The sequence below is a fragment of the Aspergillus steynii genome (assembly GCF_002849105.1).
Source record: "Aspergillus steynii IBT 23096 chromosome Unknown P170scaffold_10, whole genome shotgun sequence".
Classification (NCBI taxonomy): domain Eukaryota; kingdom Fungi; phylum Ascomycota; class Eurotiomycetes; order Eurotiales; family Aspergillaceae; genus Aspergillus; species Aspergillus steynii.
Window position 1 is genome coordinate 1,134,480 of NW_020194407.1, and position 21,905 is coordinate 1,156,384.

A 21,905-nucleotide genomic window follows, 5' to 3' on the forward strand; every position below is an offset into this window, starting at 1 on the left:
CTATCTGTTTAGTTAAAATAATGAATGGATACAATGCATAGATAATAAGTATACTTTTGAAAGTGTTTTTAGTGACTTTACAGGTTAAAAATACTAGTTATCTGATTCATTAGAATCTTGTAGTGATACGTCTCATGAGGTAACGTTGGTTATATCCAAGGATAATACTGAATGTGAATATGAATCTATTAAAAAAAATACAATCAAATCTAGTAAATAAAGTAAACGTGTATAAAGGACAGACAGATGCGAGATCGCAGATTATATACGCACATAGGAAACAAAGACAGGGAGCTGTCAAAATCAACTCAAATCAAGACAAGACACAGATGTCAAAAGGCATGCATGCATATATGCAAGTAAACCCAGCATCAAGAACCAAACCATAACCAAACCAAAGAAAGGCAATAAAGGATAGACGATACTCCAACACCCCAATGGGTGAACGAAGGCATCAACCAATCTTAATCAATTCCTCGATGAGACAGACCCCCATTTCGTGAATTTCCGGGCCAAAGTAAAGGCCCTACCGAGCGGATTCCATGTCTCCTTTTTCGTCAATGCCTTGGACGAGACAGACGCCGAAGATGTGTCCGGAGCAGGTGATGACGTAGTGAGCTCATTCGACGGTGCAATGTGGTTGTTGCTGTTGGTTTCATTCCTCACTGCGTCCTCATTTTGTCTGTCCGCGCGATCATTGTGCAGAGTCAGGACAGCCAATTGCCCGAGGAAAGTGGGATGCTCGAGCAGATCTTCCAGTCGGACCTGGAGTCCCTCTTGTTCGAGTAACCAGACGACCTGCGCCATGCTGAGGATGTCGCCGCCGAGATCGAAGAAGGAAGAGTTGAGCTGGTACGGGTTCTGATCGTTGCCTGTACCTCTGGCTCGGTGGGCATTGTTGCTGTTGGATGAGAGAACTTGTCGCCAGGTCTGAGTGAGAAGGTCTGAGTGGACGAGGATCTCGGAGATGCTGCGGCTGTTGAGGTTGGAGGAGAGGAAGACCTCGTCGGAGGACCGAGGGAGATCGTTGACGACTTGGCAGGAGAGGGTGCGGAAGGTAGATGGGGAAGGGAGAGGGATATTGGGGTTGGAGATGAGGTTTTGTACGGTCTCGCAGACCATTTCAAGAACCTCAGTGGCAAATGGGGACTGGATGGGACCCTTGAGAGAGTACCCAAGAGAGATTTCGAGCTTCTGCTGGTTGGGAAAGCCCTTGGAGAAGAGGTTGAGGTCGGTGAAGTTGTCAATGACGCCGACGCCGCCCATGCGGTAGTGGTTATCGTCTAATTGCATCTGGCCCTCGTACTCGACATTCTGGTGGAAGACGGACGTCGTGAAGTGGGTGGAGTCAGACCAGTCCGTACAGTGCCGGATGATCTCCCGGAAGCCCAGGGATTCGTAGGGCATGTTGGCAACCTGCTGGTCCTGGAGATAGCGGAAGAGATCCAGGCCAGTCCAGCGCTCGCCAAACTTGACGCGGACGGGGATTAGATTGAGACAGGGCCCAACAGTGGCTTCAATGCCGGGGATAGTGGCGTTTCTGCCGCTGATGGTAAGACCGAAGACGACGTCTGCATGAGCGGTGAGCTTGGCCAGTGTCATGGCCCATGCGGATTGCATGACAGTTGCGATGGTGACATTCTCAAGGACTGTTGGCGGGAAATGGATGGTTTTCTTCTGCTCGGTGAAGGCACCGATGTGTCGGAAGTTGTTGGGGGCTTCGCGTCGGATGATTTCCGTCATTTGAGATCCCTTAAGGAGCGCTTTCCAGTGCTGATAGTGTTCCGGAGTGATCGATGCAGGGAGAACCCGCATGTAGTTCGAGAAGGATGTGGTTGGAGGGATCGCGCTGCCTTCATAACCTGTCTTAATGGCAGACATGATTCTTGGAAGGCACACACCATCGAATTGGGCATGGTGCATGCGAACCAAAATGCGGTGCTGGTCACTCATCTTCTTTTTAACAATGTGAAATTGCACATACTGTTCCCCTTGACGTGGGATCTGCGCGCGGTCTTGCTGCTGCAGAGATTCGGTATAATCATCCAGACTCTTGTCTGTTTCGCACACGAAGATTTCCGGCCGTACCTTGCGTAGAATGACCTGGAAGAACTGGCCATGGAAGCACACGAAGACTGTGCGCAAAATGTCGAATGCATCGACAACGCGCAGGAAGCTTTCTCTGAGTCTTCGGATGTCCAGTGGTCCCTGGCCATCGAGGAAGAAGTAGTTAAGCATCCATCGTGATTTGAAAAGACTCGCGGTCAAGGATAGAGCCTGGAAGTCTGTTACTGGAAGGACATCGGCAATACCTCCCCGGAAGACACCAATCTTAGGACTGATTCCCGCGCGAAGGGAAGAAGAATCAACTTCCGATGATCTCAAGACCGTTAGCTCGTTGGGCGTCTCAGGTCTGGAAAGAATAAACGGAGTCTCAATGGCTTTCTCATTTTCAGGAGTCAGAGGTGGTGTGCTGGCACTTGAGCTTGCTGGACTGTCTCTAGCGCTGAGAATCGCCAGCATGTCTCCAAACACAGGATTGTTGAAGACATCGGCCACAGTCAAAACTAATCCCTCTTCACGGGCAACTCCGACCATCTTCATGGCTGTTATGCTGTCGCCACCAAGCTTGAAAAAGCTGTCTTGATGTTTGATGGCGGTTTCAGACCGTCCGAGGGCTGTGTTCCAGAGTTTGCGGAGACGACCCTCAAGCTCACTCGTTTCCTTGTCGCCCATTAGGGTCGGTACTGAGTCTGAGAGAGTCATCTTTTGGGTATCATCTGCTTGGAGGTGAGAATCAGAGCCCTTAAGTTGATACTCGTTGGGCTGGTTCTTATTCTGGCCATCAGATTGGGCGAGAACGAGCTTCCCTGATTTGATCATTTGGCTGATGGCTTCATTCACCCGTTGATCAATCAATCTCTGTAGATAGTCGTGATTCAACATTTGGAGGTCAGGGAGGCCATGGCCCTTCGGGAGTTGATTATGGATGTGGGCTGGCTCAGCGAGAGCCAGGTCAGAAACCAGTCGGAATGGCTCCTCAACGAAACAGGTGAAGACTTTAGCAATGGAATCTGCTAGATCCTTGGCCTGACTTTCGGACACAGCGTCTGTCCAGAACCTGAGCAAGATACCCTCATGGCCCCTCGCGGTCTCAACGTTCACTGTCACGGGGTACTAAATTATATAGTTAGACTTTGACCCTGTTAATGAGTATGGGTGACCGAAAATCTTACCTCAGTCGGATCGTACGCATGCTGAGTATCAAAAGAGATCATGTCCTTTTTGGCGACCTTTGACTCGGTATGATTCTGAATTGAAATAGTCGTGTTGAAAAGCGCCTGGCCTTGACGACCAAGCTGATGTTGAATCTCCGCAAGAGAGCAGTTTTGATGAGGGATGCTCTTGATGTGATTTTCCTGGACCATTTTCGAGACATCAAGAAGAGTGTGATTGGATACAAAATTGACTCGACAGCACAACATGTTGATGAAAATTCCAACCGCGTCCTGGATTCCAGGGACTGGAGAGTCGCGACCAGCTGACGGGTATCCAAAAGAAACGTCGTTGGATCCTGTGAATTCCCGAAGGACAATCGCCCAGGCAGCGAGAGTGAGAGTCGCGAGAGTGACCGAGTTTTTCTCGCAGAATTGCTGTAGTTCGGGGAAACGGTCGAAATTCATCATCATGGAACCTAGTTGCCGTTCACCCTTTGCCTTGGTTGAGAACGATAGATGGCAGGGGTCCACTCCAGACAAATATCTCTTCCAGTATGCCAATGCCTCCTTTTGATCTTGTTTCCGGGAATATTTGATGTACTCGCTGAAGCGCGGTCCTGATCCTGCGACAAGATTGTTATTGTACGCCAATGCCAGGTCTCTCAGAATGATAGCAACGGATCCACCATCAATGATAGCATGGTTCATCTCAATCTTCATGAAAACGCGACCAGAAGTCGTTTGACAGATCGAGAGTTGTTGGGGGAGATTCCAGGATCTTTTCTCGTTGATATCGCGTAATTTGATGCTGTCGAGCGTCTTGAACACCACATCGTCCTCACACTGGAATTCAACAATCTCGTCCCCAACTGACTTTATGACCAATTGATCGAAGGAACCACCCTTTGAGTTGCTGTCCACGAACAGAGTCCTCAGGACTTGGTGGCGATTTACCACCATCATCCATGCGTCTCGGAGTTGGGTTGGGTCGATTCTTTTCCTCTCATTGTGATGGCGAACCTCGAAGATTACATGGAAAATGTATTTCTGCGGATCACGAAGTTGGCTGAGAAGAATACCTTCCTGAACCGGAGAACAGGGATAGACATCCTCGACCTCATCCCAGCTTTTCATTCCGACACTTGGGATCGTGTCTTTGACCAACCTCCTTAGTCCATTGTATGTCATATTGAGCAAAGGGTAGTCAGTGAGGGTTGGCTCGGGAACACGATCCTTGGAGTAGAGGAAATCTTCCTCGAGAATTCTCTTGCACTCGGCCATCCACTCTAGGATCCGGCTTTCATGCTTCATCTGTCGGTTATAGGTGAAAGAGACATGAAGCTTCTCTTTGACAATAATTGCCGACACCTCAAGGAGGGCGAATCGAGGTGTTTTTGGACCCATGTCTCCCGCTACTTCCAGTCTTTCACTGTCGAACGTCTTGCCGAAATGCTGGAACAGAGAGTCGTTACGTTCGAGTTGCTGAAGCTGGCCGAGATAGTTGAAAATGATCTCGAACGGAACAGGGAATTTGGTAGCGCCTGTTTGATGGAGCATGTTCTGCGCGAAATAAGCTTGTCCATCAGTGGTGATCTGGCGTCTTGTGTCCTTGACATATTTCAGGGTTTCCATTATGTCTAATGTACAATATGTTAGCAATATTTCAATCATGAAGACAGCGAAAGAATTACCTGAGCCCTTGCTGACTCGCAACGGGCAGATTGTGGTGAACCAGCCGACCGTCCTTGAAAGATCGAGAGTTGAATCCTCCGCATCACGACCATGGCCTTCATTGTAGATTGTCGGGATATCTCGGTCATTGAACACCTGACGGAAGCCATGAACGATAGTGGAAAGCACGACATCAATAGCCTCGGCCCGGAGGATGCGTCGACCATGCTCAAGAACTAATGCAGTAGCATCTTCGCTCAAGGCAAAGGATTCCATCTTGGCATTGCCATAAACATTTAGTGCACCATCCATCCCCCAGTAGCTCAGGTTAGGTGTCTCCATTTCGAAAGGAAGCTCAATGTTGTTGATTCCAATCTTGCTGTTCTCAACCTGCACTTCACACCAGCTTTGGAATGAGATTGGCCTTTCGGAGTGAAGAGATCCGGATTCAATGAATTCTTCTAGATCCTGCAGGACAATGCGCCATGAGACCATGTCCACACACAAATGGTTGGCCACAAGGAACAAGATTTGCTGGCTGCCTTGAACCTCGAACAGATCGGCAGCAAAGGTTGGTCCATTTTCAATATCTAGGCTTTGCTGACTTTCTCCGATTTGGGGGAACACTGCTTTAGGGCTATTGACCGTGTGGATGCGGAATCGGTAAGAGCTTTCAACAGTCTGTAGACACATGTTAGTCCATGGTCCTCTCCGTAAAATGAGGAGAATTGACTTACATCCTTGGTCTTTTGTTGCCATCTTCCGCCATGTGACTTGGTGAAACGGGCCCTGAACATAGAATGACGCTCGATAACAGCTTGGACGGCTTGTCTCAAAGTGTCGGGTTTAATACTTCGAGAAATGCGAACTGTCATGCTTTGATTGAAGCGTGCACTACCGTCAAACGCAGAAGCAGATTCGAAATACAGCCTCTGAATCGGAGACAGCCCGAATAACTCGCCGGACTTCTCTTTGTGTTGAACGGCATTTGTCTTTGCGCTAGACATCGCAGCAAGCTCGCTTATGGACTTGCTCTGAAGCACGCTGTGCAATGTCACTTCAATTCCTTGCTTGCGGGCCTTGGAAACGACAGCCATTCCAATGATACTGTCTCCACCTGCAGACTTTTGTTAGCATATGTCATCTGGCTGATTATTTTTGTGCAAAGGGTATTGCCTACCTAGGCTAACGAACGAGCGGCTGAGATCAATATTGTCTGTAGGAATGCTGAGCACTTGAGCGAAGATATCACGGAGAGTATTGAGCAAGGTTCCTTTGCCATCATCCTCTTCTTCCTCTTCGGGCTCAACCTCTCCTCGCTTAATATCGTCATAATCTTGCATGATACGACCGTAGCTGCGTTCGTCAATATTCTCAAGCCAGCTTGAAATCCGCTTTCTGTCTAGCTTTCCTGAAACAAGCATTGGTAGTTTCTTAAGCACAGCCCATGTCTGAGGAACCATGTAGATAGGCAGTTGTTTCTCAAGGTTCTTCTGGATGTCAACAAGGTCGGGTAAGACACGTTCCATAGTAGGCTGGTTGACTAGTTCACAGGTCTCATCTGACAATATGCTCTTGTCGACATTGAGCGACTCCATGGACATGATAGTGACCAGTCTCTGTCGGAGGAGCCCCTTTGTTGGCATTATCACGACAACGTGACGAATCCGGGAGTCCTCATGCAGACGATGCTCAATCTCTCCGAGCTCCATGCGCTGCCCGTGAAGCTTGACTTGATGGTCCTTGCGACCGATACACACAATCGACCCATCAGGATTGTACTTGACAAGATCGCCCGTTTTGTAGATTCTCCGAGGGAAAGGCAGCGAATGCTTTGAGCTCTTCATCCAATCTGGTTCAGTCACGAAGGACTCTGCTGTCTTTTCGGGGTTTCTGAGGTATTCTCTTGCAAGGGCAGGGCCTTCCAAGGCCAACTCACCAATGGCACCCAATGGAGAAAGTCGATCATGGTTTTCAGGATCCACGATCCAAGTCAAAGTGCAGGGGATTGCATTTCCGATACAAGCGGCATCCGTGTTGAGAGAAACCTCTGGGTTGATCACGGCGAAGATAGTAGTCTCCGTTGGACCGTATCCATTCATGAGTTTCACACAATGAGCCCATTTAATTATCACTTCTCGTGACAGTTTTTCTCCACCACATACCAGGACCTCCAGCGACGGTACAGTTGAAGGCTCGATGATGCTGGCGATCGAAGGGGTCAAGAAAGTCCAGGTAACGTTCATGCGTTGGATGGCGCCGACAACATCATTCAAACGCTCCTCTTCACTGGGAATGCATATACAAGCTCCATGCATTAAAGGAATGATGATTTCCAGAATTGCCGCATCAAATGCCAGTGACGCGAACTGGAAGCACCGGGATTGGTGGTTCATGTTTACCACAGGACCAAAAGCCAGGCCGCTGCTGGCAAGCGCCCGATGATCAAGAATGATCCCCTTGGGACGGCCTGTACTGCCAGATGTAAAAATCGAAACTGCCATGTTTGAAGGCTGAGCTGTGTGAATACTTTTGGTCTCGGTGCTCAAAGCACTATACGCCCTGATGGTCTCCTTGCTGACAGGGATGATTGTCTTGACGAGTCCTGCGTAGCGCTTGCGATATTGTGGAGAGCAAAGAATGACCCGAGCTTCCACCTCTTCAATAATCTCACTATGTCTTGATGTCGGATGAGAAGGATCCAGTGGGACATATGCTGCTCCAGCAATGAGAACGCCAAGTATTGAAACGACCACCCAAAGGGATTTGTCCATGCAAATAGGCACCAACATCTCTGGTACAACTCCACGAGAACAAAGGTAAGTCGCGAAAGAGGAGGCAAGATCATGTAGTTCCTTGTAGGAAAGCTCGCCGTCCCAAGCGCAGACAGCCTTAGCCTTCGGCTGAATTGTGCAATTATCTTTGATGATCTCGTGGACACACCTCTCGACGGCAGGGACATCTCTCTGATTCCACAGAGAGATTTCCTTCTTGTCAAAAGCGCTGAGCAGGTCAAGATCACCAACTTTGCGAAGGTCGTCACTAGAAACCGCTAGCAATTGCTCAATAACATAACCGAATTGGTGAATAAGCCTTTCAGCCAACCAGCTATCCAGAACAACCTCGTCATGATGGAGGGTTATACCCAGAATAGATTCATTGATCTTGCACTCAACAGTCAGGGGGTGTGTGAAGAAGTCACCACTAGTTTGGCCGTCTCCAAAAGCCCAGATAGATTTATCAAGGCCACCCTCCTCTGACTGAATTACGAGAAGATTTTGGAAGTCGCAAGCAATGGAGGAATCGCCACTAAGGTTTCGAATGCGCTGCAGCCCGGAATGTTGATGTGGAATGGTCATAGTAGTCAGTTCTCGGACTTTTTGCAAGTATTGAGTAACCGAAACACCGTTGTCAACTTGAACACGCGTTGGAACCGTAGTCAGAACGGGTCCAGCGATATCCGTAACGCCCGGAAGAGCAATGTTTCTACCCATCAAAGTCTCACCAAAGCAGACATCGCTGGAGCTGGTGTGGACAGATACCACAATAGCCCAAGCAGCGCGGATAATCTCAGGGAGCGTCAAACCTAGAGTATTAGGGGATCGAGAGATGGCAATGCTGCTGTGGTGCCGATTGCCCACCCGCACAGCATCTGGGGAAGATGACTTGTTTTGGGGAAATGGAGAGCAAGACAGATTCGACAGTTGAGACCTCCAAAAATCATCTGATTCGGACATATCCTTGTTCTCAAGATAGCTGATGAAATTCTTGTACGGCAATGTTGTCTTCTTGGTCGACGCATTCAGATACATCTCCTCAACTCTTCGGAGAATCAGCGGCACGCTCCATCCATCGTAAAGAGCGTGATGAACGGTCCAGACAAAGTAACGTGTCGCGAAATTCTCGGATTGAACAATTGCATAGCTCACCAGTCGGCCTCCGTTGTGGTTTGACAGCCCAAAAGCGCTATCTAGGGCCTCGTCAACTGTACCTGCAACGGTCCATGAGATTGACTCTTTCTTGAGCACTGCCTGAAGGAAGCCCATGGAATCGGTATGCACGATACGCGTTCGAAGTATGTCCAACTCATTCACGGTCTCCTGCCATGCTGCCTTGAATTTTTCGAGATCCAGTCCGTCCGAGAGTTGGAACACTGGCTGTGCAATGTATGCTCCTTCTTGTTTGAGAGACAATGCAAGAAGACCCTCCTGAACCGGGCTGCAGGGGTAAATATCGGATATTGATTCTTGTGGGACCGACGATTGATCAGACACATCCGCCAGAATTTCCTCACGAGAAGTAGAATCAGACAGCAAGCTGAAAGGCTCCACATTCGTGTTACCAGTGTTCTTTTCCGAAGTTCCACAACATTTTGCCATGTCCGTCAAGGTCGGGTTGGCGTACATTTCGGCCACGCTGAGTGAAATTCCACGAGAATGCGCGGATCCGACAAGCTTCATGGCCGAGAAAGAGTCACCACCAAGTCCGAAAAAGCTATCGTCAGCGCCAACAGAGCCCGGTGCAAGACCGAGGGCTTCCTCCCAGAGCCCCTGAAGCTCACCGGAAACCCCACCTTGGGAAGCTTGCTTCTTACCACCACTGATGCTGCTGTAGCTCAGGAGTTGTTTCTTGGACAGGGATTCGATTATGGCGTGAAGAGCTTTGCGATCAAGCTTGCCTGTCGAAGATAAAGGCAAGCGTCGCAATGGAAAGAAAAGCTTCGGCATCATAGTTAATGGCAGAGTTTCCCGTAAACAGGCTTGCAGGGTTTTCACTGTCTCAGCAATCTCCTCTGACATGGACAGCAAGAGCTGAGAAGCTGCGCCCGGCGCGAAATTTTCTTCTTCAATGGTGAAAAAGGCCCCCAGGCACTTTGCCATCGTCTTCTCCTTCGGGACAATCACTTCAACAGCCACTTTGGTATTTGGAGGCAAATGCGAGATGCATTGTTGCTCGATCTCTTCCACTTCAATTCGGACACCGTTCAACTTAATTTGAGTGTCCTTGCGTGAGACGAACTGGATCGTGCCATCAGGGCTATAGTAAACAAGGTCTCCAGTGAGATACATGCGTTCTCGTTTCGCAAGGATATTCTTCAAGCCATCGTGCTTGACCCATTCAGGATCGCGAATGAAGGCTTGTTTCGTCTTCTGCTCATTGTTGAGATATCCTCGGGCAACATTGCAGCCTTCTAACACAAGCTCCCCGACAGCACCGACGGGAAGGAGACGGTGATGGTCATGTGGGTCAACGATCCACGTTCTGCCCAAGGTGGCAGTGCCAATTGAGCTGCTATCAACATCGAGACGCCTTCCATCTCCGTTAACTTTCATGCTTGAAGTGGCGATGATGGTTGCTTCCGAGGGTCCATAAGCGTTAATAAAGCATCTGTCCGCCCAGGGTTGAATATGGCTGTCCATCATTTTCTCCCCGCCGCAAATAATTGTGGTCAGCGCAGGGACACTCTTGGGATCCAAATTGTTGATAATAGTTGGAGTGGAGCTTATGGTGTTGGCCTGTCGTCTCCGGATCGTTCCAGCCATGTCATTCAGGCGGTCGTTGTCGGATGGCATGCAGATACAGCCGCCTAACATGAGGACAACCATCGTTTCAAGGACGCTGACGTCAAATGTGAAACTTGAAAATTGGAGCATGCGAGTGTCTGAGCTGAAATTCAGCGCTTTAGCGAATTCGGTATAACATGACGCAAGTCCAACATGCTCAAGTACTGTCACTTTCGGCTTTCCTGTCGTTCCCGAAGTGAAGATAACATATGCTGCATTGTCCACAGTCGGGCTTAGAGCTGATTCAAGAGGAACGTGGCTCGGGAGTTGCATTATGCTGTCCTCGCAGACAGCAAATGGTGTACCGCAAATTTGGGAAGCTTTGTCGAAGTACTTGGAAGAGCACAGGATGATCTTGGCACCGATGTCCTCAACCAAGTCCTTCAGTCGACTTTCCGGGTGACTAGGATCCATGGAGGCAAATGCTCCTCCTGCTTTGTGAACCGCCAGTTGTGCTATTATCGCCCAGGCTGACTTCTCAAAGCACATTGCCACGAATACCTCAGGTTTGACACCCAAGCATCTTAGGTGGCTCGCGAGCCTGCTGGATAAGAGATCAATCTCGGCGTATGTGAAATCACCATCCCAAGAGCAGATCGCCTGGGCTGATGGGCGTTCCAGAACCCGCTGTCCAATGATCTCATGTGTACACTTGTCGGGTCGCTCAGATAGTGTGGCATTCCATTCGAGTAGCTTCTGACGTGAAGCATCATTGAAGAATTCAACCTCACCAACAATGCCATTGTTGCCAAGTGTAATGACAGAATGAAGAACTCGGTCGAAGCAACCAACGATATTGGCAATGCTGTCATCTGCCAACGCCTCCTTTCTATATGTGAAAACAACCTTCCCCACCCATTTTTTGACTTCTGCGTGGACAGCAATCATGTAGTTACCTGAGTGGAGCTTTTCGTTGGAGACCACACCTATCTCATCTGTGCTAAATATTGTGTTGAATAGGGTGGTGTCGTCAATTGCAAGTTCCCGTTGAACCACGCTCAAGGGAAGGGAATGGTGCAGCATCTTCTTGAGCTCCTGCTGCCTTGATTTAACAACTTCTCCAAGCTTGACATCGTCCATTAGCCGTAGTCTGCAAGTAAGAATATTGCTGTTTCTATGCCCGAAACAGACATCCTGTAGACCCGTGTAACTTCTCAAAACCAAGCCCCAAACGACTTGGAGAAGCATATTGGGGTCCACTTCGGCATTTTGGCAGAATGCATGCAGGTTATACGCAGAAGAAATAGTTAGTTCAGTGGATCCGAAACCGTCACGGGGTGCCCTAGATGGCAATGCATGCAACATGCATGGCTCAACATCGGCCAAACATTCCTTCCAGTATTCTATGTCTGTGCTGTTGGAGTAGGCCTTGAAATTGAACTCCAATCGAGCATCAGCAGATAGACATCGGGCCGAGCTTCTCAATGCTTGACGATCGAGTTTTCTGGCCTGATTCAAGGGTATTTGAGAGATTGGGAAGTACAGAGCTGGGACATGACTCGAAGGCAAAGACCTCGACAGATGAGTATGAAGCTTGGAAGCCATATCTTTGAATTGGGAAGATGCTCCAGAGATTAGTGCTCGGCTGTCTCCAGCAACAGCATCGTTGTCTTTCTCGAAAAGTAAGAAGACAGACGGGCCATTCCGAGGTTCATGCTCGTAATCAATCATCTCCACAGCGCAGCAGTGCTGAGGTGAGAGAAATGAGTTCATGCGCTGCTCCATTTGCCACATATGCGTCTGTGATAATGGTCCAGTCTCTGTGGCCTTTCTTCCCATGAACACAAGTGACCCATGTGAATTGTAACGAGCCAGGTCACCCGTCTTAAACATGCGCCGACCCTCTTTTGTCTGATCAGGATTCTCTTCATCACGATGTCCGGCGGTTTGCTCCAACGCCACAATCCATCTGGGACGCTCGATAAAATCACCTGCTGGGTTTTTATCCCCATTCAAGTAGCCATTAGCAACAACAGGCCCCTCTAGCACAAGTTCACCAGTGCATCCTATAGGAACCAGAGAATCATGATCACTGGGGTCAACAATCCAGGCCAGGCAACCGTTTCTTGATCCCATAAGAGGCTCATTCAGCGAAGCAGTGGTAATTGGTTTGTGTATCGAAGTTGAAGAGCTCTCTGCTGTGCCATAGAAAGTATGTAGTTGAACCTTGGGGGACCAAATCTCATTCAGGCTTGTCGGCGAGACTTCTCCCAACAATGCAAGGGTATGAACTTCCGGAACATCTAATGGCTGCAGGTAGGAAGCGACAGATGGCGTTATGCTGATGCAATTCGCATTTAATGCATTCACTGAAACTGGAAGGTTCTCGTAGCTGTTGTCAGATGGAATGCAAAGACAACCGCCATGCAGAAGTGCACTGAAGACCTCCTCGATGAACATGGCGGATGTGTACGCAGAGTACTGGAAGAACCGCGTCTTCTCATCTATGCCAAGCGCTGAAGCAAATGCTTTGGCTCTTGCGAGGATATTCAGATGATTTAGAACAACAGGCCTGGGTGTCGAAGTTTCTCCCGAAGTGAAAACCACATAGGCATCATTTGACGAGTCGATGGAGAAATCAGCCTCCCCATTCAAGCTTGGAAGATATTTAAAGAGGGAGCTCCCCACGGGAATAGCATATGGGACAGTTCCCTCAAGAAAATGTGCCCTGGTAGGAGCCGCAAGGGCAACCTGCGCTTCATTGTCGATAACCCATTGGTCGATGTTTTGTATGCAATTTTCACCCATCGGGACACAAATACCACCTGCCTTCAAGACTGCTAGCACGGAGATAATTTGCCAACTCGTTTTCCCGAAATCAATTGGGACCAAAGCCCCAGGGCTGACACCGAGCTTGATCAAATAAGTTGCAAGAGTTGAAGACAACTCATTGATCTTAGCGTATGTAAAACTGCCATCTCCATCCACAACTGCCAGGGCATTGGGTTGCAGCTTAGCCTTCTCATCAAGGACCTCGTGAACAGAATTTTGAATAAAATGTGGAACCCGACGATTCCACATTGTGATTAGATTCAGGGCCCAATCACTCATTCCGTCCAAGGAGCCGATTTCCTTGTTCTGGAAATAAACGATGTTTTCCAGATGTTTGAGGAAGGTGCGAGCGACACTTTGCGCTTGAACATCTGACAGGGCTGTTGTCCAGTAATTGAAATCCAGGCAGACTTCGTCATCAGTCACTTCAACATTGATAAAAACTGGAAATTCTGCCGGGTCATAGATTGTTCCAAGCTCTTCGAACTCAATTGCCTCTTTGGGCGAATTCTTGAAACTTGGGAGCTTTCTGAAAGAAATTCCAGTATTGAATAGCGTTTCCGATAGCTTCAAAGAGTGCTGAATATCGATGAGTGATGCGTGTTTGTAGGGCAGCTGCTCCATGTAATCGTTCTGAACCTGGTGCAAGGCCTCTCTGAGTGGTATGCTACCCGAGGCGTTCATCCGGCAAGCTAACAAACTAATGACAGGACCAACAACCGACTCAATGTCTTCGACAGGCAAATCTCTGAGAGAAGCCATGTAGCTAAAGCAGACGTCGTCGTTGTTGCAGAAGGACTTGAGCGTAAGACCCCAGCCCGTGCTAAAAGCAGTTGATAGCGTCAATCCATCCTGCTCACAGACTCTCTGCAGTTCTTCGAGCAGTTCGAATTTCAACCGCATGGTTTTCAGCTGCTTAGGAGTAGATTCGCCATCGGTAAGTACGGGCAAGTGGCAGGGCTTGAGCTTTGACAGGTACGAGCACCAGTAATCCATGGTATTCTGCTGGGGTGTGCTCTGGAGGTAGTCGATGAAATTTTTGAACACCGGCTTGTGATCATCCAGCTTTTCGCTGTATGCCAACTGCAAATCGCGGAAGATCAGGGAAATAGACGAGCCATCCATTGAGGTATGACTCATCTCAATTCTGCAGAATAGCCTACCATTTGCTGTTTCGCAGACTGTAAGCCTGTGGGATGGTTGGTGTTCATGATAATTCATTGGCGGTTGTTGATCAAGGATTGCCAGCACATCACTAGCGCTCGAACACTTCACAAAGGTAGGGCGGGCATCGAATGTCTTGAGAACAACTTGACAAAACAAGTTCTGGCTGGTAAAATTCTCCCCAAAGATAGTTCGGAGCATTGGGTGCCTAGAAACGACCTTTTTCCACGCGAGCGCCAGACGATTGGCATCTGGTTTGCCCTCCATACTTTTCACTTCCATGGTACCATGAACAGCGTAGAAGCCATCATCGCCACGAAAGCGGCTGAGGAGTATAGCCTCCTGCATGCGCGAGCATGGGTAGATGTCCTCCACCAGATCGGGGGAGTGTATTCCCATACTCGAGAGTCTCTTTGAGAGGATTGTCTCCAGCTCTCCATAATTGAGCGACAGTAGTGGAAAGCTGCTTAACGTAGGTCTTGGCTTTAGGAATTGCAGTTTGTTGCCGAGGTATTTCAAGGTATCCTGGCAGGATGCTACCCAAGCCCGAATCAAGTTCTGATGTTCCATGTATCTGTTGAAAGAGAAACTGAAACGCAAGCATCCATGTACGGCAAGTGCTGATATCTCGAAGAGCGCAAAACGAGGAGTCTCTTCACCAAAGTCGGCAGCTCCGCCTCCCCGGCCAGTCTCACCAGCCATCTGATTCACGAGATGAAACAGACCGTCTTTTCTTTGCAAGTCCCGATGCTGGCCGACGTAGTTGAACGAAATCTCCATGGGCCCAGGATGATCACATTTTTGGGCCCCGACTCCGAGGACACGACGTGCGAAGTCTTGTCGTCCATTGTCCGAAACACGGCGTCGAAGGTCTTTAACCTGAATGACTGCATCAACAGGGTCATCCAATGCAATATTTGCAATCAAAATGGGTTGCAAAATTGTAAACCACCCGACGGTACGTGAAATGTCTATTGTGGGATCCCAAACTTCTCTTCCGTGACCTTCATTGTAAACCGCGGGCAATGGTCGATCGGTAAACGTTTTTCGAAATCCGTAGAGGAGAGACGCGAGAAAAATGTCGATCGGTTCGGTCTCAAGACTTTTATGGCACTCCATCAGAAGGGCGCGCGTGTCTTCTGGGCTCATTTCGAACGTTTCGCAGTCAACGTCTCCGTATGTAGTTTGGTGATTCTCCAATCCCCAGTAAGCGAACTCGGGGTCAGGAAGGCTGTCCAGTTCTTTCTGGCCCTTGGCTGCGACTTCCTGCGCTTGCTTCTCCTGTAGCTGGGACCAGGTCTGAAATGGAAGAGAGCCGCTTTGTGGCAAATCTTCGCTTGGGTTGAGCAAAAGCTCCTCCAAGTCCTCTAATATGATCCTCCATGAAACGATATCAACCACTAAATGATGGGCAGTCATCGAAAGGAAGTCGTCTCCATCATTAACGTGGAAGAGATCAGCTGTAATCATTGGACCGGCAAACGCATCGATGCATGATTGGCTATTTGAAATGGCCTGTTGGATCTCGTCATCGCTGGTCTCATTGTGCGAGCGGAAACGGTAGGACCCATCAATGTCTTCAGTGATGTACTGTCGCGCTCCTCCCTCAGCATTCATCTCCGTAAAACGGGCTCGAAGCATGGAGTGTCGCTTGATGATGGTTTCAATCGCACGGCAAAAATCACGATCGCTAACGGGCCGGCTCAGGCGCGTAAGAACACCTTGGTTGAAGTAACCCTGGCCCTCCTTGCGCACCTTGAAATGAAGTTTCTGAATTGGCGAAAGTCCAAATGGTTCTTCGATCGTTTCTTCGTAAACTGTAGGCTGGCTTATTTCTGTTACCTGTGTTGCCAGAACCCTAATTGATTTGCTTCGAAGCACTTCTTGCACTGTAACTCCAAGGCCATGCTTCTTGCAAAATCCCATGCAAGTAATAGCAGCAATGGAGTCTCCACCTAGACTCAGAAAGCTTTCTTCGAGACTTATCTGGCTCTTGGGAATGTTAAGGACGCGGCTCCATATGGAGGCCAGTTGGTCCTCTTTCTCATTTGTGGATCGAACAACCTCTTGGCTTGAATCGTTGCGAAGCCTAGATGGGTCCTGACCAGGGACCTCTTCCATGCCTGCAACCCAGTTTGCAATGGTCTTTCGGTCGAGCTTACAGGATGCAAGCTGAGGCAAGGCCTCAACACATAACCAGCCACTTGGAATCATGTATGTCGGCAATCGTGATGATAAGCGATGTCGAATATCGGTAACAGCTGTCGTTTTAATTGAATGGTCCAGAAGCTTAAGAGGCACTTTTTCTGTTTCTGTTTTAGTATCCCCGTCCGTAGACAAAGATAAGACAGCCACTAGTTTGCCCTCGTAAACTCCCGACTTCGGAAAGAAAACTAGACAATTTTTAACGGCAGGGTCGGTATTGAGATTATCTTCAATCTCCCCGAGTTCAATTCTCTGTCCGTGGAGCTTGATTTGTCTGTCCTTTCTTCCTATATATGTCAGCGAGCCAGCATCCGAATTGTATCTTACCAGGTCACCAGTTTTGTAGAATCTCCGGTCCGAGTGGGTTTCACCCTCACTGTTGGCCCAAACTGGATTGTGAATAAACACTTCTGCGGTTTTTTCAGGGTTGTTGATGTAGCCACGGGCAAGCGTTGGTCCCTCTAGAATCAATTCTCCCGCGCAGCCAACGGGAACAAGTTTGTCATGGTCCTCGGGATCCACTAACCAGGGGCGAACCCCAACGGGAAGACCGATGTCCCTGCAGTCTGAGAACCGCGTCATCTTATTGTTCAAGACCGCCGCAACGGAACATTCGGTTGGGCCAAAACCATTGATAAGCTCAACCTTAGACCATATGTTCAAGTGCGAGAGAGACATTGACTCTCCCACTAGAATGAGTGTTTTCAAGCCCAGCACCTTTGACTGGTCAATGAACGTAATAAAAGTTGGCGTCAAAGAAGCAAGGTTCACACCCATGTCGTTGATCACTTGGACGATTTCGTTCAATCGTTGTTGCTCACTTGGCACACATACGCAACCACCCTGTATTAATGGGGTCAAGATTTCGAGGACACTGGCATCAAATGTGTGTGCGCCGAATTGCAGTACTCTTGAATTGTGATCGATACGAAGCTGGGGTGCGTGCGCGGCTGCGCCAGAAGCATATGCTCTATGCTCTACCAGGGTGCCCTACGAGAAATTAGTGCCATGAGCTCACTGGGTATTGTAGAGCAAATACCTTCGGCTCTCCTGTGGAGCCAGACGTAAATATCACATAAGCCGCATTGTGACCTTTTACTTCTGCTGAAAGCGCTCCCTCTTCAGGAAGAGCCAGGAGCTCTTTCATGGCTTCATCATCCAATGGCAGAATGTTCTCCGTGACGGCTTTCATATTCTCTTCGTGTCTCCTGGAGCATATTAATTTTTCCGCTCGTACGGATTTCACTAGAGATTGCAGTCGGGATGTTGGATGCGTCGGATCAAGAGGCACGAAGGCACCTCCAGCTTTCAGAACAGCCAGCACGGCAACAGTGTACCATTTCTATGTAAGATAATTAGCAACAGGAATGTGAATTAAAAGAATAATGACGGATAATATATATCACTCACGGATTTATCGAAACAGAGCGCAACGCGGGCCTCTGGCCCAACTCCCTGGCCCTGGAGATGTAAAGCAATCCGGGAAGCCAAGACATCCAATTCACGGTAAGTCAAACTCCCGTCCCAGGCGCATACAGCCTCGCTGTCCGGTCGTAGGAGCACCTGTTCATAAACCTTTTCGTGTATACAACAATCGTGGCATTCCGGGATCGCTGTGTTAAATTTGCAGACTCGGGACCAGTCCTGTGCCGTAAACCGATCTAAAGCTGCCACCGCAATGTCTTCTCCGGACAGGATTTGAGTCATCGTCTTCTCAAAGTAATTGGTGATACTTTTCATTTGCTCCGTGGAAATCTCGTCGTTCCAGGTTTCCAAGAATACACTGACATCGTCCTCCATGATTTTCACATGGAGTCTGACGCGGGTCTAGCATTGGCAGGTTAGTTGGGTCGTTTTGTAATCAACTTTCATTATCCTTGCTTCAACACACCTTGTCTGGCAGAGTCATAGCCAAAACTGGCTGTAGAGAAGCGTTTCCGATGTCATTTGACGAATCGCAACAGATGCGTATCATTAAGACAGTATTATATAGCATGTAGCCATCATGGCCCAAATCCGACTCTGCGTCTGCCCCGAACTCTTGGGCCAGACCACTCCCGTCTGCCACTTTACTTTGGACTCCTCGGAGAGAATCATCTTCGTTGATGGTGAGACTGAAGGTGGACGGGTTTGCGGTGTCAGAGCCATCAAGGTATTGATAGCCAAAGCAAACATCTTTAGATCCGATATAGCGGTAGAGAAGGAGGGCCCACGCAGTTTGGAGAAGCGAGTGGATTTTTTCCTGGCGCCAGGCAGCCAGTAATTCCAGATTTTGCGACGGCGTCGTCCTGACTTTCATCGAAACGGGCCGTCTAGGTCCACAAGAGGAAGGACTGAACCTTGGTAGGTAGCATTGCGCAGGGTGAGCCATGGTTTCTTGTGAGTAATACTCCGAAGAGCTTCAGTAATCCAAAAACGAGTGTGAAGTAAACAACAGGCACGGTTAACAGTACTCAACACTGTACCTGTTCTTAGCTTTAAATTGGAGACGAAGATCCGTGGGTACCTCATCATCAGACCTCCTTAAAAAATTTCAGCTTTTTGACAAAAATAGACTAATCAAACTCGCTAAGGGGCAGTTCATAGCGACGGTCCTAGCTGTTCACAAACAATGTCATTCATCCATAAGTCGAATACGAAGGTCAGCAAGGGCCAATGACGAGAGTTAGCGTTCAAGAGATGGGTCGAAAGCCTGCGAATTGGCCACCCTACGATGCCACGGGCGATGGAACCCACCTTCCGCCGACTGTTTGAAGCCAAATGGGGGAGGCAAAACGAAGTAGTTCGAGTGGCGTAGGTACTTCTTGCAGGGGGGGATGCAAACCCATGTGCGAATGGCTTGAAGCCTTGAAAGTTGGGATGCCACGGAGTGGAGCATGTCCAAGCCCCGTCCCAAAATAATCGAAACACAGGCAGTCAGAAGGCGAGAAATTGGAAGACATCAGGGGTCGACCCTGCATGCATCAGTCTGGATACAATCCTGGACGTTCGAGCTGGGTCTCGAACCCAGCCTGACCCTACGTAATCCTTCGCAACTCATGGGTCCTGTCACGCTACGACAAGCGGATGTTCTGGGTCCACGCCATGCTGCTGATGGCAGCGCTGGCTGTCGCTGGCCAACGGAGACATTTCCTAAGCGAGAGAAGGTTTGATGAAAAATCTCTCTCATTGAGACTTGGGGTCAGTGGCACGGTTCATTGACATTCAAAGTTCCGGCCGAAGAGGTACCTCTCTTGTTGTCCTTGAGATAGTAGTGTCAGATCGGGGAAGCCAAGGGACAAACCGATGCGAGGAAATTTTCTCATTGGACGATCACGGGGCCTGGGGGTGTTGAAGGAAGGAGCCTAGTCTCTAAGGCACCTCCGGTATAGTCAGGTATCGTAATTGGCACGCTCTTCAACGCCATCCTTTAGGTAGGTAGGTAGGTACCAAGATAACTGACCTGGTCAAAATTACAAAATCCCGTTAGTTAGTAACCTAAGGTACCTACCTACCCAGGTACTTCATAGCTATTGGGGTGGGATTGGTAATAACGCTACGGTAGTAGATCCGGGATGTGTCGGTTAGTCGACGGAGTCCAAGAATCCACTATCTCCGTAAATTTAGTTCGCCGACTGCCAATGACCGAAAGGCTAGGAGACCGGCGGAGTACAAGGCGGACTATCCGCGTGCTATCTGCGTATACGAGAAAGTATCGCAAATCTACCGGGATGGCGCACCTGAAATGGTCGACAACATGTTCTTTGTCAGTTTGCCCCATTCCTTTTGCTGTACTCCGGTCCATGCAGGTCCCTCTGGTAGTCTGCTCCTTGACAGGATCAAAGCGTTGAATGATAGAAAACAAGAAGGATGTTCTCCATACATAAGCTATTTATGCAGTCTCCTTTCTGCAGCGACGCCATACTTATGTACCCATGGAAGAAGTGGCTGGCTTCTATATTTCCCCTTGCTAGTCATTTATGCAGCCCTCTGGAGATGGATTATGTTCAACATAAAGTGAACCTGACATCTTATCCCCCGCCAGATATATTGGCACGTGGAGGAAGAACGGAGGATTGTTGACATATGAGACGGAGTAAAAGTTTTCTCCATTCGGGAGTAAGACGCTTTACTCCGTCAGCAGGAAGATTATTTTTCTCTTGGAGTCCACCGACATGCGTCCATTGAAGGAGCAGTTTTTCGGCCCAAACCCGAGGAATTCTCTCTTCCATTAATCCGACAATCTTAGTTCAAACACTTATAGCCGATTACCCGAGACTGGGATTTGGAATGTTTTTTTTCTTTCGTCTGTTTCCTGTTTGTCTTTTCTTTTTTTCGCTCTTCTTTTTAGCCCCAGTTGTTATATCGAGAGGTCATATATTGCCGGGATTGGATGCAATTGGCCTAGACAAGCATCAATTTGGAAAGCTAAACTGCAATTATTTAATTAAATGCAAGGGCTGCAAGGGGGCGCGTCGCTAGAGAAATCCGCTCGGTTAGACTACCACCGCTAGCGAATGGTGTGCATAATCCGCCAGTTTCCTGTCATTTGCTCGTCGATTTTTATTTGCTTTTCCCACCCCAAGTTCGTAGAGTTTGCCTCTATCGAACGATAATTCCCCATCCCCATATAGCTCTGGCATCTGCCTTGGGGATAAATTGCGCCCCACCCGGCTTCCAACACCCGCTCCGGATCTCCAAACCGATGGATGATCGTCAAACCTTCCGGAGAATGAAGGGGGGAAAGTCAAAATAACGATCGAAAATCAAAGGGGGAAAACAGGATATCGATCCAAGCCAGATGACATACGATCTGCTCGTCAATGTCACTTCGTGCGCCGTCATCTGATCGGAGCTGAACGCCAAATGTCACGCCGAAGCGAAGCGACAGAAAACGGAAACTGGAGACAAGAAAAAGAAAATATAAAACATGTTTAAAAAATTTTCACGCCGCGCCTGCGTCAGAGGCAGAGACCGCCGTCGCTGGGGTCCACACCTGTGCTATCCAGGTTACGGAGGAGTCGAGCACAGTCAACAATGGGTAAGCGTGTCCCGGGCCCTGTTTTGATGGCGCTAACCACCGGGGGATTAGAGCGACGGGCCAGTGAGACCATCCAAGGTTCTCGAGGACCTCCTCCACCTATGATCGTCCGGGCCAGCACTGTCATTCCGGTGGGGCCAAAGGATGGTCCGCCGTCAACTAAGAATCCAAGAATCCAAGAAAAAGCCCAGGCAATCCAGATGATCTAGGACGCCCCTAGCTCGGCCATGCCCATCACTAGGTACCGACTTCCTCCTATTATTACGGAAACCGGGATCTGACTGATCTCCA

General features: G+C 48.9%; 1 protein-coding gene across 1 annotated transcript; it reads right to left on the reverse strand.

Moving 5' to 3' along the window:
• Positions 1-170: 170 nt before the first annotated feature.
• On the reverse strand, positions 171-19,280 carry nrps1 (nonribosomal peptide synthase Pes1). The gene is made up of 8 exons (XM_024855184.1): positions 18,486-19,280; positions 18,005-18,421; positions 17,634-17,936; positions 6,070-17,584; positions 5,627-6,006; positions 4,910-5,570; positions 3,237-4,855; positions 171-3,177 (listed from the first exon to the last, which is right to left on the reverse strand). Exons 1-8 carry the CDS (start codon positions 18,963-18,965, stop codon positions 469-471), a joined length of 18,084 nt encoding a protein of 6,027 aa, XP_024699188.1. The 5' UTR covers positions 18,966-19,280; the 3' UTR covers positions 171-468.
• Positions 19,281-21,905: the final 2,625 nt, after the last annotated feature.